The sequence below is a fragment of the Adiantum capillus-veneris genome, chromosome 23 (assembly GCF_014529385.1).
Source record: "Adiantum capillus-veneris isolate H3 chromosome 23, ASM1452938v2, whole genome shotgun sequence".
NCBI lineage: Eukaryota > Viridiplantae > Streptophyta > Polypodiopsida > Polypodiales > Pteridaceae > Adiantum > Adiantum capillus-veneris.
Window position 1 is genome coordinate 94,526,415 of NC_140953.1, and position 18,970 is coordinate 94,545,384.

The window sequence follows — 18,970 nt, forward strand, 5'->3', positions numbered from 1 at the left end:
TAAACTTGCGTTTTCACGTAATTTCTTGAAAAACTCAAGAAAAAACCTCAAATTCTTTTCTCAAACTGTCCATAAATTGCAATACATACACAAATGTCTGCAAAGTATTGAAATTTCAACAAAAGCCCCAAATTTTAATATTCTAATTTCTGAAATTTCTGTCTGTTTCTGCAATTTCAGCAATAGCCCCAATTTTCCTCAACTTGTAAGTGAAATTTCCACCTGTAAAGCATTAAAATGCTGTGAAATTGCTGAAATTTTAGCCACCTGTAAAATCCCCCTTTCTTTTGTGATTGATTTTACGTGTTAATCCCTGTTGTATCGCGAAACGAGACCCTCACAAGCTCAAAGATTCATCAAGAAGTTGTGGGTTGTACTGAGAGGAGAGAGAGCATATGGCTGAAAACCGTAGAGAGAGAGAGGGTGGGCTGAAATCGAAGCGATAGAAAACGCCTGCTGTTTGCTTCCCGGCATGGAAATGTATACGAAGCTGCGCTCTGATACCAGTTTGAAGGGAACGCTAGCAGCAGGAGAAGGCAGCACTGAGATTTTCGGCAAGCAAGAAATGAAATGAAATGTTAGATTAACGTCTTCAAAAGGCTAGAATGACCTATGAGACCAAACTGATACAAAAGTGGTGAATCTATTACAATGTCTGGGTACCTTAGTACTAAAGTACTAAGTGTGAAAAGTGTGAAAGTGTGAAAGTAAATGTGAAAAAAAACTAAATACAAAGTATTAAATAAACTTCTTAGGAGCATTCTGGGTGTCTGGCTAGAATGCTTCTAATCCTTTGTTGTAGTCTCCTCCGGTGAAGTGTGCTTTTGCATCTCTGTCCTGGTTGTCTCGATTTCCTAAGCTCAATCCCCCTGTCAATGAGGGTGCCTTTTGTATGAATGTGGGTACTCCTTTGTGCTGGCTGCTAGCCTCTTGCTTCCCCTTCCACTCCTGCTTCTCTCGATCCAAAGAAATCTGTGATCTGCCTCTAAGGCTGTAGTGCTCTTTGTCTTCTCATTATATTATCCATGTGCTGATGTAGTTCCAGTAGGTACAAGCCTAAGCATCTTTGATCTTGGTATTGCATGACTCTATCTAGAGGTCCAAAGCCTTCTTTAAATAGGCAATGGAAACGCCCACGTATCTCTTAGTATACGGTGCAATGGCATATGTAATGTAATTTCGTCTCCGGCTGCATTCCGCATAACTTGCAAATTCTACTCTCAGGTGGGATTCCCCTAAATCTGCCAAATTCAATTTCCAGCTGGTGTGAGGATGTACGAATCTCACCAATAGCACATCTTAAACCATGAGACAGGTGGGTATCCATGTAGCTCGGGTGAATCACAAATCCATCTTCAGATAGCTGTAGGAAGTTTTCTTTGTAGTCAGCCATCTTCGTGCCCAATTTTTGTGTAGGGTCTATCCATGTCCTCTTAGTATCCAACTGTATAAGATCCTGACGGATGATTTTATTAATCTCCGTTCGTGTAATTGCCAGTGATGGAGCCTCAAGAGAGTATTGGAAGGGGGGTAATCTTTCCATACTGAACCCGTGTCTCTGAAACCACGAGGACAGTTGCGCATACCAGCATGATGTATCCCCTTTCACTGCTAATTGTCGAGAGGATTCGAGGGCCAGTCTAGTATATCGGCAATTATTTGTGTCCCACAAATCATGTATAAAGGACACTGATCTGGTAAGAGCTTCAATTCTATCGGAGGGGCAGCTAGTTCCGCTCGGGTAATCGAGTGTGGTATGGAGGCCTTGGCTCTAATCATTCGGGAAATCATAGATACCAAAGGTCTCTCCATTGACTTCCAATTATCGTGATCCACAGATGGTCCCCAAATATTGACCCCATAAAGCATAGCCGAAGCCACCACAGTATCAAAGAGCCAAAGTTTTGTTCGTGGTTCCTGAAACTGCACTTGTGAACACATCCTCTCCAGCCCTCCCAAGGCCGCAGTGGCTCTGGACAATCTAGCATATGCTGCTTTCTTAAGAGTAAACTTCGGTCCTGCAAATACCACACCAAGGTATGTGTATGTATCTGTGTACTCTAGTGTATCCTGGCCATATGCAAATGTAGGTGCCGATCTCCTAACCCACTGCGGTGTGGTGTTAAAACACCATAACTTTGGTTTTACCCAAGTTTACCGACAGTCCACTGTCCTCCGCGAATTTATGTAATGCATCTAGCTACCTCTGCATTCCATCTGGTGATTCTGCTATCAATACAATCTCGACTGCATACAACAACAAAGGGATCCATGATCCTGCAAGTTGAGCACCTCTGTCACCCTCTCTATCAATGTAATCTGATACCTCATCTATGTACATACCAAATAAAGTAGGGGACAGTGGACATCCTTGCTTTACTCCAACGGTGGAATGAACAATGTCGGAATCCCCTTCTGGAGTACGTACATAACCAGTTACTGACCCATATAAGGCCATGATCCCCCAAATAATGTCTTTGGGGACCCCTAACTCTTGCATCCTGCGCATCAATCTAGCCCTTGGTACTGTATCAAAAGCTTTCCGAAAATCCACAAAGCAACAATACATCCTTCTCCCGCTTGCTCTTCCTTCCTCAATAATGGCTCTCAGCGTAAGAATATGATCTAAAGTGGAATAACCCCTCCTGAATCCAGCTTGTCCTGTTGCCCTTATGCCCCCATTCTCTGCCCCTCTACTCAATTTTTGTTCAAGAATGGATGCGTACAGTCGGGTCAATGTGTGACCTACCATAATGGTACGGTAGTTTTCGGGTATCATAGGATCCCGTGACTTGAAAATAGGTACGATAGTAGATAATTTCCAAGATTCAGGTAATCCTTCACACATGACCCGATTAAACAGACGAGCAAGGACTTCTGAAAGTAGATCCCTGGCATGGATCAGATGTTCTGCTACTAAACCATCATGATCATATGCTCTTCTTGTCTTCATCTTATCAATGGCTTTTTCCACCATTTCCGTAGTAAAGAAAGTACTAGTAGCAGGGCATGGCTCTAGCGGATCTAGTAATGGAGGTTGTCCAGATACCATATATAATGATGTTATATATTGACTCCAAATCTCAGGAGAAGTAATCGTCGGAGGCGGTGAGTGCTCGTGAAATAAACGCCAGGCCTCATGTGAGTCCTGACTCAAGAAGAGCTGATATAAATCCTTCTCCAGTTTGGCTAAAAATGCCTTTTCTTGCGACATACTATACGCCGAAGAGCAATCCGAGACTGCTTATATGTGATGATCCCAAGTGTAAGCTCTTTCTGGACCTGGGTTCTCATCTCTCTGCATTCCTCGTCATACCAACTGTTTTGAGGCATGTTCCTAGATCCTCTCTTCTGATCAGGTTGAGTATGTGGGTATGCCTCTTATGCTGCTCCATGTAGTATCTCTGTTAACTGAGAAGTAATCTCCTCTACAGTATATACTGGCCCGGCTGCCCACATCCTATTATAGATCTTTTCCACATAGACTGAATCAGTCTCTGGCGTGAAAGTATATCTTGTGTGTGTCTTCTTCCTTTGTACTTGAGAGGCATTGTATTGGAAGGAGATTGATAAGGTCAAGAGAGCATGATCCACTGCAATCCCAACCGGTCTAGGTCCCACCTTAAAGTCCTCGATACTAGAAATAAAGCTTGGTGAAGTCATGACATAATCCACTGTACTGGCCCCATGCCTGTGCGGGAAGCATGTGAATCCCCCAGATAAAGGGAAATACTCTAGACCATTAAGTATGTCCAAACCATGTATAGTTGCCATCTCCATGAGATGTCTCCCATATTCAGTGTGTTCTTTATCCTGTGAGTTTCTAGTAAGCCCCCTCTGTGATAAATCCACTTCTCTGAGCATTTCCTCAGAAGTATCATAGAATACTGCTTGAGAGAGAGAGAGAGAGAGAGAGAGAGAGAGAGAGAGAGTTGGTTAAGAGAGAGAGAGAGAGCTTTATTTACGTCTTCTAAAGGCCGAAGTCGGCCTATGAGACAAATCAATGTACATCTAGTGGTAGTCCGGGTGTCCGGAAAAGAAAATACTAAAAATAAAATGCTGAAATGAAAGCTAATCTAGAACCGGGATGTACAGTGTGGTGGTATGATGGTAATGTGTGGTGGTATGGGTATATATGGCTCTGGCACCGCAGATACTGACCATATGAATATATGGCTGTGGATGTAGCTCTGTCACAACAGAAAATGACTACCTCTTGCTGAGTGAAAGTAAAAGTGTGAGGGCATACCCGTTTCAGAGCTGGCTAGTAGTGTGTAATGGGTGATGGGTATAAAAAGTGGTACATGGGGGGGAGGGGCTAAAAAACCGGATGTAAGTGGGTGCTCCAATGTGTGGTGGAGCGGGCCCTCTCCAGCTGCTACTCATGAAGTGTACGGATCCTCAGTATATCCTGCTGGTATAGACGGGGCCGTCGGTATCTTGACTCCTGGGGTCGGCGTCGTGCTCGCTGTGCCTCTGCCTACTCGAGTGTCAGCCCAGTCGTCGTCGGCGGTGTGGGATCCCTTGAAGTCATTCTCTGGAAAACCTGAGTGATCGTCTGCTGAACACCTCCAATGTCATGTGGTCGTGATCGTGTAGACTCCTCACGTATGTGGAGTGCTCTTGTGATGAAATGGCCCACATGAGTCTGGTCTCTCCTCCTCATGCATGTCTGGAGAGTGCCCTCAATCCCAAATCTCTGTCTAAGCTCTGAGTAAGGTGGGCATCGTAGCATGAAGTGCTCCTCCGTCTCCACCTCTGTCTGACACACTGGGCAAGTCCGGTTCTCTCGTGGTATGCCTCTGGCTCTGCCCCACTCAATCTCAAGCTAGTGTGGTGAGGCTCGGAGCTGGCCGATGGCTACCCGTCGGTGATGTGGCATGTATTGCTGCATATACTAAGGGGTGTCTATGAAGCCCTGATCTGATATCTGGAGAAAATGCTCATGGTAGTGGAGCATTTTCGTCGGTAGTGGCTGCCTGGGGCTGATCCATGTCCTCTCAATGTAAATATGCGAAATCTCCTGCCTGATGATCCTATTCCTCTCCTGATGAGTGAGAGTATAAGTAGGTGCATGGATGTCATATGGGAGGGGTGGTAGTCGATCTATATCAAGCCCATGTCTAGTAAACCACTCGCTGGTTTGTGCATACCAAGAAGAGGCATCTCCCGCCAGTGCCATAGACTGTGATGCATGTAGTGCTCGATAGGCAATGCGGTCCCTATCCATACTCTGTAATCTATGTAACAAGCAAACCATCTGAAACAGTGCCTCTACTAGCATAGGTGGGACTGCTAGCTCTGCTCTGACTATATCATGTGGAACAGACGGCTTGTTGCGGATCATCCTGGAGATCATCAGTACCTATGGGCGCTCTATCAAAGGCCAGATCGAGTCTGCCAAGCCAGGTCCCCATATGGCTGCCCCATACATAAGAGCCGGTGTAACCAAGGTGTCAAAAAACCACCCCTTTGTACGGGGCTCTTGAAAGTGTGCCTGGTGGCACTGTCTCTCCATCTGTGCGAGTGCGGAGTACCCCCTGGTTAGTCTGTCTCTGGCTGCCTGTGTCATGGAAAAGGCCCCTGATGCCGCGGTAAAAGTCACCCCCAAGTAGACATATGAGCCTACAACCTTGATACTGCCCCCTGCTGCTGTGAAAGAGCTCTCTCGTCTGATCTGTGCTGATGTATGAAAGATGAGAACCTTGGTTTTCCCAAGGTTCACTGAGAGCCCTCGCAGCGCACAAAAGTCATCGAGCCCAAGTGACGCAGCCCCTCTGTTGACTCTGATATGAGTACAATATCATCGGCATATAATAGTATATGGACTGCGGTGCCACCCATCTCCACCCCATCACCTCCTCTATGCTGAATAAAATCCACTATCTCATCAATGTAGAGCCCAAAGAGTGTAGGGGAGAGTGGACATCCTTGTTTCACACCAATGGTGCTAAACAAGGTCTCTGTAGTGCCTCCTAGACATCGTACTCGCTCACATACCTGCTCATAAAGTGTATATATGCCCCATATCATGTCCTCCTCAAGGCCAAGTGAGAGTAGTCGCCTGAAGAGTCGCTCACGTGGCAACGTATCAAATGCTTTGCGAAAGTCCACAAAGCAACAATAAAGCCTCCTCTTCCTCACTCGTGCCTGGTCGATCAAGCAGCGTAGCGTGAAGATATGATCGATGGTAGAGTATGTGCGACTGAACCCAGCCTATCTTGCAGCTCAGATGCCTATTGCCTATGCTCTGGTGCTAAGCTCCTCCTCTAAAACCGCGCCATAGAGCTTGGCCAACATGTGGCCAATCATAATAGTCCTGTATGTGTTGGGATCCATGGTGTCTCCAGACTTGTGGATAGGTACAATGATGTGCTGTGTCCACGAGTCTGGAAATCCCTCCACTAGTGCGCGGTTAAAGAGATGAGCTATGAAAGGTGCCAAGGTCTCTCTCCCATAAATCAGATGCTCGGCCTGTAGCTCGGTCTGGTCTCGAGCTCTACCATGCTGTGGATGCCGGATGGCTCGAGCTACCATCTCTGATGTGAAGAAGGACGAAGTGGTGGGGCGTGGTCCCTGTGGCAGGGGTATCGGTGGCTGTCCTAGTATCTGGTAAAGGCCCTCTGCATAGCGGTACCATGTGTCCGGGTCCTCGATCGATGTCGGTGGCCTGCGCTCGCAGATGCGGGGCCATGCCTCTGCACTATCTCGGCTCATGAACAAGTGATATAAGTCCCAGTACTGCTGCTCCTCCCATTCCCGCTTTTTACGGCGGGTGAGAAACTACATCTGGTGCTGAGCTTGGCGGTGTGTGAGTACCCCGCAGGCCTCATCCTCTCTGAGCTGACGTCGTAATGCTCTGCAATCATCGTCATACCAGCTGTTCCGTGGCATGGAACCTGTGCGGGGTGCATGTGTGCGTGTGTGGTGAGGGAAGCTCTGAATGGCAGATGTGTGAATCATGGAGGTAAGATCTGATGTGAGTGATTCTAGGGGGGCATGTGGGTCGAGAGATAGGAGATGTGTGCAGAGATGGTGTGCATAGATATGAGAGAGCTTGTGTGTAAAATGAATAGTGGTATGTGGCTGTTAGAGTGGGGTGGGTGTGTGTGACAAATGGGAGGTGAGTGTGAAAGTGAGGAAAGTGTGATCTGCGCCGATAGGACTTCTCCCGACACTGAAAGATCGGAGAAGCTGGGCCCCCAGAAGACTCCCAAGAATGTAGTCGACAGTACTCTCTCCCCCCCCGGTGAGGGAAGCAAGTGAGCCCGCTCGAATCCGGCCACCTCTGCATCCCGTTATAAATAACGAGATGATGTCGGCTACCAAGCTCCAATAGGTGACTGTCGTACCCGGTGGTGTCCTGCCTTGAGTCTACTGACAGTCTGCTAATCCCCATCTCCTCTGGGTCTAAACTGCTCATAATCTCTGGGTGGTCCATATCATAGAGCTCGCACTGCCTGGTCTAGGTGCGCCCGTTGAAGTCTCCCATAAGGAAGACCTCTCCGAGTGCTGAGTAGTGGAGTATGTCATCTGAGAGTGGTGTATATGGGGAATCCCCCTCCCGTGCGTGCCCATCAGTGCTCGCATATGAGGAGCCTCGTGGTGGAAAGTAGCAAATGGCGATATAGACCCAATGCTCGCGGTCTATCTCCAGGTGTACCCATAGAAATCGCGCCTCCTCATCTCGGCTCACAATCTGTATATGACTGCTGATGGAACGACGAAATAATATGGCCACCCCACCAGATCCTCGTGAAGTGCTGCGGCGGGTGGTAGCTCAAAAGAGCTCGAAAGACTGACTCCCATATGAAGCCTGCAATGGCTTGTAGCCCCCTTTCAGGGCTCTCATGGGTCTCAGTGATGCAAATGAAGTCGTGGTCCTCTATAAGCTCCTCCAGTCTGTCGAGGCAAGTCCACAATGACCCATTGCAGTTCCACACTGCTCCTCTGAGAAGTATCTCCGGTCGCAGCGGTATCCCATAGGCCGCGTGCCCCTATTTCATGGGGCGCCCATCCACAAAAATACGACCATCTTTGTAGAAGGCCTTTCGGCCCTCTCTCCTCGCTTGTAATATCTGAGGCATGCAGGCACGGCGGTGCTCGACCTGCATCCTCGTCAATGTAGATGGGGCTGCCTGAAAGTGTGCGGATCAGGACTCGCTTTCGAAAGAAAGCGACTCTCTCCTGCGGGGACCGCATTTGCAGCACCAAAGGCGGTGCTCTTGAGGAGTCCCGTCCTGCTCTCCATGCACGGGTGAAGGGTATGGTCTCTCCAAAGCCGAGCCATTTGCACAGCTCCTCGGCATCTCTCTCTGGTGAAGGTCCCTCTGCCAGGCCGGTCACACGGATGTTGAGGCATCGAGCCTGCCTCAACCTCTCCTCGTCCAGGGTGTCCTGGACTCTGATGTGCTCCTCACGTACGGCATCCTCCTTGACCTCCTGCTTGATGGTCTTGCGGACCACCTCCACCCATTTCCCCTGGGTAGCCTCCATCTCAGTGTGCAGCTCCTTCTTCAAGTCTTCTTTAATAGTCTCCACGTGTGAGATCTCTCCATCTTCCCGGGCTACAATGATCCAGGCTCGTAGAAGCTCTATCTCCTTCATGGTCTCCCCAAGTTCAATCCTAAGAGCTTCATTCTCCTTTTGCAAATCGGTGATGTATTGGTGCATCACTCCGGTGGCCTGCAGGATCTCCGCTTGGAGCATCCCTTCCATTTCCCGGCGGATTGAGGCAAGTAGCTCCTCTGAGACTTTGTTACCGCGGCGGTACCGGGCGAGGGGGGTCGTCATGAGCCCCCTGCCACCTTTTGTTGCAGATGGAGGGGGGGTCGCCATGGTCGATGGGGGAGAAAGAGAGAGAGCTATGTGGCCATACAGTGGCGGGGGGCTGAGCAGAGGCAATTGGGCTGGAATAACAGGGAGCTGGCTGGTTTGCTACACAGTGGGCTGTTTTACCACTATTCAGCGATTTGCAGCCATGTGTAATGCAGGAGCTGAATGGGGGTATAGCAGCGCTGGGCCATGGGCTGTAGATGGCGATGGGCAGAGCTGTGGCGGGGGCTGAGAGGGAGCTCGTGGCAGCCGGCTGGTGGGCGCGCTGAGAGAGAGAGGAATAAAGTGATGGCGATCTGTAGCCTGCTACAGTGTCACTTTCACTTTCATATGACAGTAGTTTACAGTTGGGCTTTGGGATAGTAGTTTACAGTTGGGCTTTGGTCAGTTGGCCTTTGGTCTGGTCGGTTCACACTTGGGCAGACACGTGGCAGGCTGGTCTAGTGGACATCGTGGCCAGGTCACCACCGCCACCCAGTGGGGATAGACTTAGATGATGTTCTTTATGAGCCGTTGGTGGCTCTTGATGATGAGACATATGAGTAGTCGTTCTGGGGCAGTGGTGGTATCTTGTACGTAGTAGTCGTCTAGAGTGGGTCTTTACACAGAGCATGTCTGCACCATCCCGGCACATCTGAGCCTCGACACCCCCATTGTACCGGAGAGTCCTGGGCTGGAGCTGAGTGTGCTGCCACACCAGAGACTGTATCAGTCTTTGAGATAGTCGAGTCATATGTTCTGGTCTGCTGTTGTGTCTTTGAGAGTTCTGTTGACGTCTATTGTGTTCTTTCTGTTCATCTGTTTGAGGAAGATTCAGTCCGTTTGAGTGAGATTGTCACGCACATTGCACTGAGGACCACCCACTGTAGAGAGCACGACACGTTATCCGCGCTACAAGTGCTCTTATTTTGGCGATCACGGTGGGACCTCAAAGGAAGTCTCACTCTGGTGGGGATAGAATCGTGAAGCTAATCATTGTTACTGGCTCTGCACACTTGCTTACACTAGTGTGCATTACGGTGTGTAGATAGTTTGCAACTGGCTCACCCTGGTCCAAGTCCTGGTCCTCGTCCTAGCCCTCGCCCTGGTCCTTGGTCTTGGATCCTGGTCTAGTCCTCGCCCTGGTCCAGCCCTCCTCGTCCTGCCAGCTAGGTGGTCTAGTCACTGGTCTCGGACCAGGTGGTCTAGTCATATCCTCACATGTTCTGTGTTAGACGTGTGCTCTTCACTGCTCATCACTGTTCACTGCATGACACATACAAGGCGGTCAATTGAGCGTCAAAGCGCACTACTGAGCCCTCTGAAGCACTATAACAGAAGACGCCCGGTGGTATCTAGTAACCTCATCAACCTTACCTCCACATACGCCATCCCCCATTCCTTCATTCCCCATTCCTTCATCAGGTTCTACATCATCCAGATCACCTTCTCCAGTAAAGCTCTCTCCTATTCTGCTGCAACAAGGGGCCATGGAGGCGTTGGCTAGCGTGTTGGCCAAGGTAAACATCAAGTTCCCCACCTTCAAAGGACTCTCCTCGGAAGATGTGGATGACCATGCACGGAGGTTCGTATCTCTTTGTAGAGGACGTGGTCTTAACAGGGAAGATGCTTATCTGGTACTTTTTCCTTCCACCTTGGACGGCTTAGCAGACAAATGGTACAGCCAGTTTGCAGAGAATCATTTTGCAACTTGGGCAGACTTAAGACAACAGTTCTGTGCAGCTTTCAGGCCTGGCGACTACCAAGAGAAGTGTTGGACAAGTTGGCCAACATGGTGCTCCAGCCAGAGGAGACTTTTGCGGAGCTTATGGCCAAAACCAAGTCTCTGGTTGCCAAGCTTCCCCAGCAACCCGGTGAATTCATGGTTAAGAAGTGGGTGGAGAAGGTGCTTCCAAAAACCTCTCAGCAAAAACTCCGGGAGAGCCTCCGACCTGACGCCACTCTGGAGGAATTCATCGCAGCTGCTACTAGAATAGAGGGGGCTAGGAAGCTGTTCAACAGCTCTCCTCACATAGATACTCCCTCTGTGTTCTCCGAAGGAAGTCCCGCTGATCCTTTGACTTCTTTGCGTAGGGAACTCGAAGCCCTCAAAATACAACGAGCCCTCCAAGAACAGAAATCAATCTCTCTGAGACAAGAGAAACCATCGCACCTGGAGGCTTTCGATCAAATCAAACGAGAACTAGAAGAGCTTCGGTCTCAGCAAGAGACCAAAGCTATGGTATGGTGCAGCTCTTGTCGCTCTCCTGGACATCGTCCACAGGACTGTCCCCTTCGGGCTTATTGCCACTTCTGCGAAAAATCTGGGCACGAAGATAAGGATTGTTACTATATCAAAGGATTGCGGCAAATACAAAAAAATCTAGGTCCTTCTCTCCAACAAGGGCTAGCACCTGCATCCAACATGGTCTCACCCTATGCCCATCAAAACCCGTTGCCTCCTCTGTTGACAACACCCCCTATGCAGCAAGGTATGCACAACAACTTTGCACCCCACAGTTTTTATCATACCAGTACACCCTCAGTTCCCCAAAGTTTCTACACCTCAGCCTCCAGCATCATGCAACAACAAGAGCAGCGACCACCTCGTCCCCCGTTTCGTCCATCAAATCGGCCAATCTTATGCTACAGATGCGGTGAATATGGGCACTACCAAAGTAAGTGTCCTTTACCTGAAGGGTCTCCTCCTTGCAGACATTGTCCGGAGTCTAAGGACCACTACAGTAAAGATTGTCCCAAACAAAGGGCATCCTCTTCTTCAGGCCCAAATCAAAATCAAATCCGGCTTGAAGGAGGGATGGATCCAGTGGCTCAGCACAGCTCATTGACAGTACATTCCAACCCTGACCTTGAGCAGCCCATCCCACCTGACGGGTCTGACGAGGACCTGCTACAGTGGTTGGAAGCTACCACTTCGATGCCATGCTACATGGTCTCTACTCAAAACTTACATGTGCCGCCAGTAACACTCGCTCTTCAAAATCCTCAGAAGGACACTGATGTCCAAAGTCCTATAGCAGACAGTACAACAGTCGAAGAAGTAAGTGTGTCAGCCCCACATTCTCATGCGTCGAATGACCCGCCGATGGAAGCCCTCGGTCTTGGGGAACCTATAACACATCACCGAAGGGGGAAGAAATCTCCTCTGCATCCACTAGCCAAAGATTTCCCCCTTCTTGGAGCATCTCCCAAGTTGAACCCCCTTCAAAAGCACTCTGTCAGGTTGTTTGCATCTGAAGATTTGCCCTTCGAGGAGCTCCCACAGGGATGGTTACAAGAAGAGTATGCAGAGTTTCCAATCGATCAAACCCTTGCTCATGATGTCTTGAAGCTCCAAGAGGTAGCTCACCTCTCATCTTCAGAAGCACCCTCTCCAGCTACAACCCCAGACCCGGTCAGAGAAGTCAACCTGGGAGATCCTGACAGCCCTCAGCACGTACTGTTAGCAGCTTGGTTATGGGAGCATCCCGCATTACTCAATCAGGTCGTCTCTTTCATTCACTCTTTTAAAGATGTTTTTGCTTGGTCCTACAAGGATTTAGAGGGGATTCCACCAGAATTGGGTGTCCACACTATACCTCTGGTTGAAGGGGCTAAGCCTGTAAGAGGCCGAGCTTACAAGCTCAACCTGAAGTATGCTGAGGCGGTCAAGGCAGAGTTAGAAAAAATGCAAGAGGCAAGGATCATAGTACCTGTGGAGCACTCTGAGTGGTTATCACCCATGGTGATAGCGCCTAAGAAGCAATCCAACAAAATCCGTGTGTACGTCGATTACCGTGCTCTAAATAAGGTAACTATCCCAGATGGTTTCCCAACACCTTTCACTGAGCGTGTGCTCGAAGATGTAGCAGGGCATGTATTGTACAGTTTCATGGATGGGTTTAGTGGATACAATTAGTTGGGCATCCATCCAGGTGATCAGCTAAAAACGGCCTTTGTGACTCCCTGGGGTATTTTTATATATACTCGAATGTCTTTTGGGTTGAAAAATGCCCCACCTTCTTTCAATAGGGCGGTATATCTCATCTTTTGTCCTCTGCTTACGGATCATCTTCGCATCTTTATGGAAGATTTTTCGACCTTCTCAGGTGCTCAATGTTCAACCCCAGTGGAAAACCTAGAGGAACACCTCGCTCAGCTCTCTGCTGTCTTCCTCAGGTGCAGAGAGGCATGCCTAAAGCTAAATCCTAACAAATGTCATTTTTTGGTTACTGAAGGCACACTTCTAGGCCATGTGGTGTCTGCTAAAGGTTTAACGCCTGACCCAGAGAAGATTGTGGCAATCTTAAAGTTACCACCTCCCATCAACCCAAATGGGGTATAGAGCTTTGTAGGCCACACAGGGTATCATCGCAGGTTTATACGCATGTATGCACAGGTGGCTCAACCCCTGAACCGCCTAACCAGTGCTGCTGTTCCCTTTCAATGGTCAACACCTGAGGCCGAAGCTTTTGCATACCTTAAAAAACGCCTCACTGAAGCGCCTATCTTAGTAGCTCCCGATTGGTCTCTCACCTTTCATATGCATACAGATGCCAATCAACTGGCTGTGGGTGCGATGCTGACTCAGCCTAGTAAGGAGTATAACCTAGATCGCCATGTTCACTATGCAAGTCGCTTACTCACCAAGGCAGAGTGTAACTATAGCACCACAGAAAGGGAAGGTTTAGCCATTGTGTATGCTCTGCAAAAATTTCGACACTACTTATTAGGGGTCCACTTCACATTTATTACTGATCACCATGCCCTCAGATATCTGCTCAACAAGCCGCAGGTTGCAGGTAGAGTATGGCGATGGCTACTCTTATTTCAAGAGTTCGATTTCGAAGTGGTACTCAGGCCCGGCAAACATCATGTCCTCGCCGACCACCTTTCTCGCGTTCACACTGGTGAAGAAGCAACAGGGGTTGCTGACGACTTTCCTGATACCAGTCTCTTTAAGGTGGATACCACACCGGAATGGTACGGAGATGTTTTGCATCTGCTTTCTAGTGGCCTCTACCCAGAGAATGCTTCTCCCCTACAGAAGAGACGCCTGTTGCTGAAGTCTAGGCCTTACACTCTCATTGGGGGTCAGCTATACAAATCAGGGCAAGATGGTGTTCTGAGGCGGTGTGTCTCCCCTCACGAAGTTGAGTATATTTTAGAGGATGCCCATAGTGGTCCCACTGGTGGCCATTACCCTGGCCATATTACTGCACAAAAGATTCTCCAATGTGGCTTGTGGTGGCCCTATATTTTCCGCGATGCAATTGCCTATGTAAAGGTATGTGATGTATGTCAGCGCTGTGGCCCTAAACCAAGCAAACAGTCAAACCTTCCTCTGCAGGTCTCTATGGCATGGCAACCCTTTGAGAGATGGGGCATAGATTTTGTAGGCCCAATTACTCCCTCTGCCCAACCCGGCAATCGGAAGTATCTCTTGGTGGCTACCGACTACGCAACAAAGTGGGCAGAGGTACTTGCAACAACAGACTGCACTGGCACTACAGTAGCCAAGTTTCTCTATGAAAATATTTTGTGCAGGTTTGGATGTCCCTTGGAAATCACCAGTGACAGGGGTAGTCACTTTGTGAATGAAACAATTTCTTCCCTGCTGGCCAACTACAAGATTTTTCACAGAAAATCTTGTTCCTATTACCCTAGAGCAAATGGGCAGGCAGAGAGCACTAATAAGGTTCTGAAACACTCCTGCGGAAAGCATGTCATCTTCATCCATCGACTTGGGCTCAAGCTATCCACGGTACACTTTGGGCATATCGAACTTCTTTCAAAGCCACAACCAATCACACCCCATGTCAATTGGCTTTCGGTTTGGAAGCGATAGCACCTTTCGAATTCAACTCAGGATCCCCGCGAGTAGGGAGTCTTCGTGCTAATGGAAATTTGGGGTCGGCATCAGTCTCTCGTCTTTTCCTTTTGGAGGAAAGCCGAGGTTTGGCTTCACTGGCTCTAGAAGTAGAGCAGCTCCGTCGTAAAGCCTGGCATGATCGCCATCTCAGGAAGCCGCAAATAAAACAAGGAGCACTGGTGCTACTTTATCAGGCCAAGTTTCTGAAAAAAGCAAAGAAGTTGGTCCCAGCATGGCAAGGACCATATAAGGTGATGGAGATTCTACCCCACGGCGCTGTACAATTAGCCACTCTCGAAGGAGTTTCTCTGCTTTGGTTAATGGATCTCGGATCAAATGCTATCATGCTTGAGAAGACGCTCAAGGGTCTAACCGCACGACAATCAAAGCAAGTGTTGAGCTTTGCAGACTCCTGACCCTTTAAATAACTTCGGAATCACTATCTTTCCCATCTTACTGTTCTGATTTATCTTATCTCTCTTAGACCCTCTCCTTCGGCAGCTCTCCTTTGCAGACTATGTTAAGCTCATAGGTTTGATTCTGGACTTGATCAACTCTATCCTTCACTCTCTCTGTCTTCAATCTTTGTCTTTCTTGGACATAACCTAATCTCGCCAATCTGAATAAGTTCCTTTTCTCAGATTTTAATCTCAAGTCAAACTCAGTTCTTGGAGATGCATAAAGCTATAAATGCCTTGAGTGGGGTATTTATGTAGGATGATACTTCGCGTTTTATCTGGAAATGCTGATTCTTTCTGATAACTCGATATTATCAATGCTTGTTATTCTTTTGGTCTAGCTATATCTTTAAGGTCTCTGGGATAGTTTCGATGCGTTAGGAATAACTGTTTTTTTTTCTTCCCTCAGCTTGTCTCTTCTCTGAACCAACTCCCCTAGCATCCCTAGACCCTAGCCTCTGCCCTAATCCTTCCCTTTCCCCTTTCCCTCTCCCTCGCCTAACTTTCACATCCCCTCCATAAATAAAGTGTGTGGGGGCAGTTGCCAATTCAAGGCGCCTTTGGTGGTGCTCAGTTTGCTACTAATAATAAACTCCACTATTTCTGCAGCGGAGCTTAGTTGAGCTTAGTGGGTAAGCCCTGAATTTATGCAGAATTGCAAGCCCCTCGCCCCTAACCCTAGCCCTTTCCCCCTCACCCTCTCTCCCATGCCCTACCCCTTTTTCGCTCGCCCTGGTCCTAACCCTCCCACCCCCGGCCTCTCCCATCCCCTCACTCTCTCGCCCTCGCCTAAACCCTCCCACCCCCTCGCCCTAGCCCTAGCCCACCCCCTCGCCCCTTATTTTCTCGCCCTCGCCCTAGCCCTAGCCCTAGTCCATCCCTCACCCTCGCCCCCTCACCCCCTCGCCCTCGCCCTAGCCCACCCCCACCCCCACCCCCACCCCCACCCCCTCGGCCTCGCCCCCCTCATCCTCTCGCCCTCGCCATAGCCCATCCCCTCGCCCTCACCCTAGCCATCCTCTCGCCCCTCGCCCTTGCCCCTCAACCTCTCGCCCTCGCCCTTGCCCCTCGCCCTCACCCTCGCCCTAACCCTCCCACCCCCTCGCCCTCTCCCACCCTCTCCCCTCGCCCTTTTCCCTCGCCCTAGCCCCTTACCTGTCTTCGCTCCTCGCCCTCGCCCTTCCCTTTTCCATCGCCCTAGCCCATGCCTGGGCCGCTTTTTCCTGCCATGTCTTCGCTCCTCGCTCTCGCCCTTCCCTTTTCCATCGCTTTTCCATCGCCCTAGCCCATGCTTTTTTCCTTGCCCTAGCCCTGGCCTTGCCCTTTCCCCTCGCCCTTCCCTTTTCCCTCGTCCTAGCCCCTGCCGTGTCTTCGCTCCTCGCCCTTGCGCTTCCCTTTTCCATTGCCCTAGCCCATGCCTGGGCCGCTTTTTTCCTCGCCCTAGCCTTGGCCTTGCGCAAAAGCAACAAAAAACCTAAAAAAGCAACTTTTAAAAACTACTGAAAAGCTACTTTAGCTTAAATTTAAAGGTCATTCAATCTTACTTCTTCTTATCAGAAGCGCGCAGAGTCTTCACAGTTCCCAGCTCAGCGGCAAGGTCCTCCTGAGCTCCTCAACACTGCTTACTCAAATTTCTCACTAGAAGCCCACGCACAGTCTAGTAAGATGGTTCATACTCGAAACAAGGAAAAGCATCTGCAATCAGAGGAAGAGTCCTCTGCATCTGGGGATAGTTCTGACAGTAAATCAGACTATACTCCTAGTTCAGAGCAGATTTCAGAAGAATCTTCAGAGGAAGATTCACCACAGTCAACCACTGCTGATAGAGTCACTACTCTCCAGGTGCCTTGCCCGTTTGGTGCAATCTCCAAGGTACCTTTAATTATGATATATCACCTACAAGCTCCGAATCCAGCACTCAAGGAGGTGTTCTCTCAACAACAACTGATACACTTGGGTCTCCAAAATTTGGCTCAGACCGATTTGTCTGCCAATATCTCTACTGCCAAGCTATGTTCCCTCTTGCTAACTTTTCCAAAGTTGAATGATACCGCACTCACAGCGGAGGATATCGGACAGGCTATGGGAATATTGACTGTGCTCATACCTCTGCCCGCAACAAAAACTTTCTCGAATCTTTCACCAGAAGAAACGGAAAATGCTTGTCATGAACTTTTGTTGGACTCACATCCAGACTATCACAACTGTATTCAGTGTTACAGTATTATTTTTTACTGCGAGCACCTGAAAGATCAGGGGTTCCATCTTCTCCAGGTTCTCCAGCAATATGCGATGCTCTTTTTTGTCTCTACCACTGCCTGCCATACCCATTTCACAATTTGCTGTTTAAAGCGCTACAGGACAGGGCAAAGCATTTTCGGACTCAACGTAAAGGCAAAGCGGAAAAGTTCAATTGCTATGCAGCGCCTATTATGTCTTGGGTGGTACATATTATGCAGCAAAAGACGGATGCAAAAGCAGTTCTCACCCTTCAAGATGATCCGAAAGAGCAAGAACGTTCCAAAATGGCAAAAGGAAAAGGCATCTTGCGCAAGAGGGCAAAGGTACATAAAGATTCATCTGAGCAGCTGGCAAGGCTACCTTTCTCAGAATCGTAGGTCAAAATATCGGACGTCCAGACTACAACACCAGCAGTGCTAAACCAACAGGGTCGGTCTCAGCACAAGTTCAGGGTCCCTCTATGGCCTCCCCCTCCAAGTCTCCGTCCTATCCTCAGCACTTCTACGGCTTCCCGGGATTCCAACAACCTGTTCCACCCTCGCAGCCTGCACAGTCGTTTCCTGGGTTTCCACCAGCTCCACCTACTCAACCGCAAAACATGACGCAGCATGCTGCTCCATACCCGATGTACCCTCCTCATGGCCACTACCCCTCACCATACACTTGGCCTCCATCTCCTTACCCAACTTACTATCGGCCTCCTCCACCTCCTCCTCCATCATCCGGCCACCAATAGTAGAGCACCGTTATTTCAGTTCATCAGTTCCGCTTTCTGGGACGGGCAGCGGACTTGTGGCGGGCAACCTGTAGCCTGCAACAGTGTCACTTTCACTTTCATATAACAATAGTTTACAGTTGGGCTTTGGGACAGTAGTTTACAGTTGGGCTTTGGTCAGTTGGTCTTTGGTCTGGTCGGTTCACACTTGGACAGACACGTGGCAGGCTGGTCTAGTGGACATCGTGGCCAGGTCACCATCGCCACCCAATGGGGATAGACTTAGATGATGTTCTTTATGAGCCGTTGGTGGCTCTTGATGATGAGACATATGAGTAGTCGTTCTGGGGCAGTGGTGGTATCTTGTACGTAGTAGTCGTCTAGAGTGGGTCTTTACACAGAGCACGTCTGCACCATCCTGGCACATCTGAGCCTCGACACCCCCATTGTACCGGAGAGTCTTGGGCTGGAGCTGAGTGTGCTGCCACACCAGAGACTGTATCAGTCTTTGAGATAGTCGAGTCATATGTTCTGGTCTGCTGTTGTGTCTTTGAGAGTTCTGTTGACGTCTATTGTGTCCTTTCTGTTCATCTGTTTGAGGAAGATTCAGTCCGTTTGAGTGAGATTGTCACGCACATTGCACTGAGGACCACCCACTGTAGAGAGCACGACACGTTATCCGCGCTACACGATCGGCAGAGCTGTGGCGGGGGCTGAGAGGGAGCTCGTGGCAGTAGGCTGGGGGGGGGGGAGAGAGAGAGAGAGAGAGAGAGAGAGAGAGAGAGAGAGAGAGAGAGAGAGAGAGAGAGAGAGAGAGAGAGAGAGAGAGAGAGAGAGAGAGAGAGAGAGAGAGAGAAATGAAATGAAATG

At 49.2% G+C, this 18,970-nt stretch overlaps 1 protein-coding gene across 2 annotated transcripts in view; it reads left to right on the top strand.

The window, feature by feature from the left end:
- The window catches only part of LOC147428195 (ribulose-phosphate 3-epimerase, cytoplasmic isoform-like), a 68,071-nt gene that overhangs the window by 30,039 nt on the left and 19,062 nt on the right, over positions 1-18,970 (top strand). Inside the window, exon 3 of one of the 2 annotated variants that reach the window (XM_086496533.1) lies at positions 181-205. The exons of the other annotated variant lie outside the window; for it this stretch is intronic. Within the exon in view, the coding sequence (XP_086352659.1) occupies positions 181-205 (25 nt within the window). The remainder of the gene's footprint in view (positions 1-180; positions 206-18,970) is intronic. 2 annotated transcript variants of the gene reach the window in all.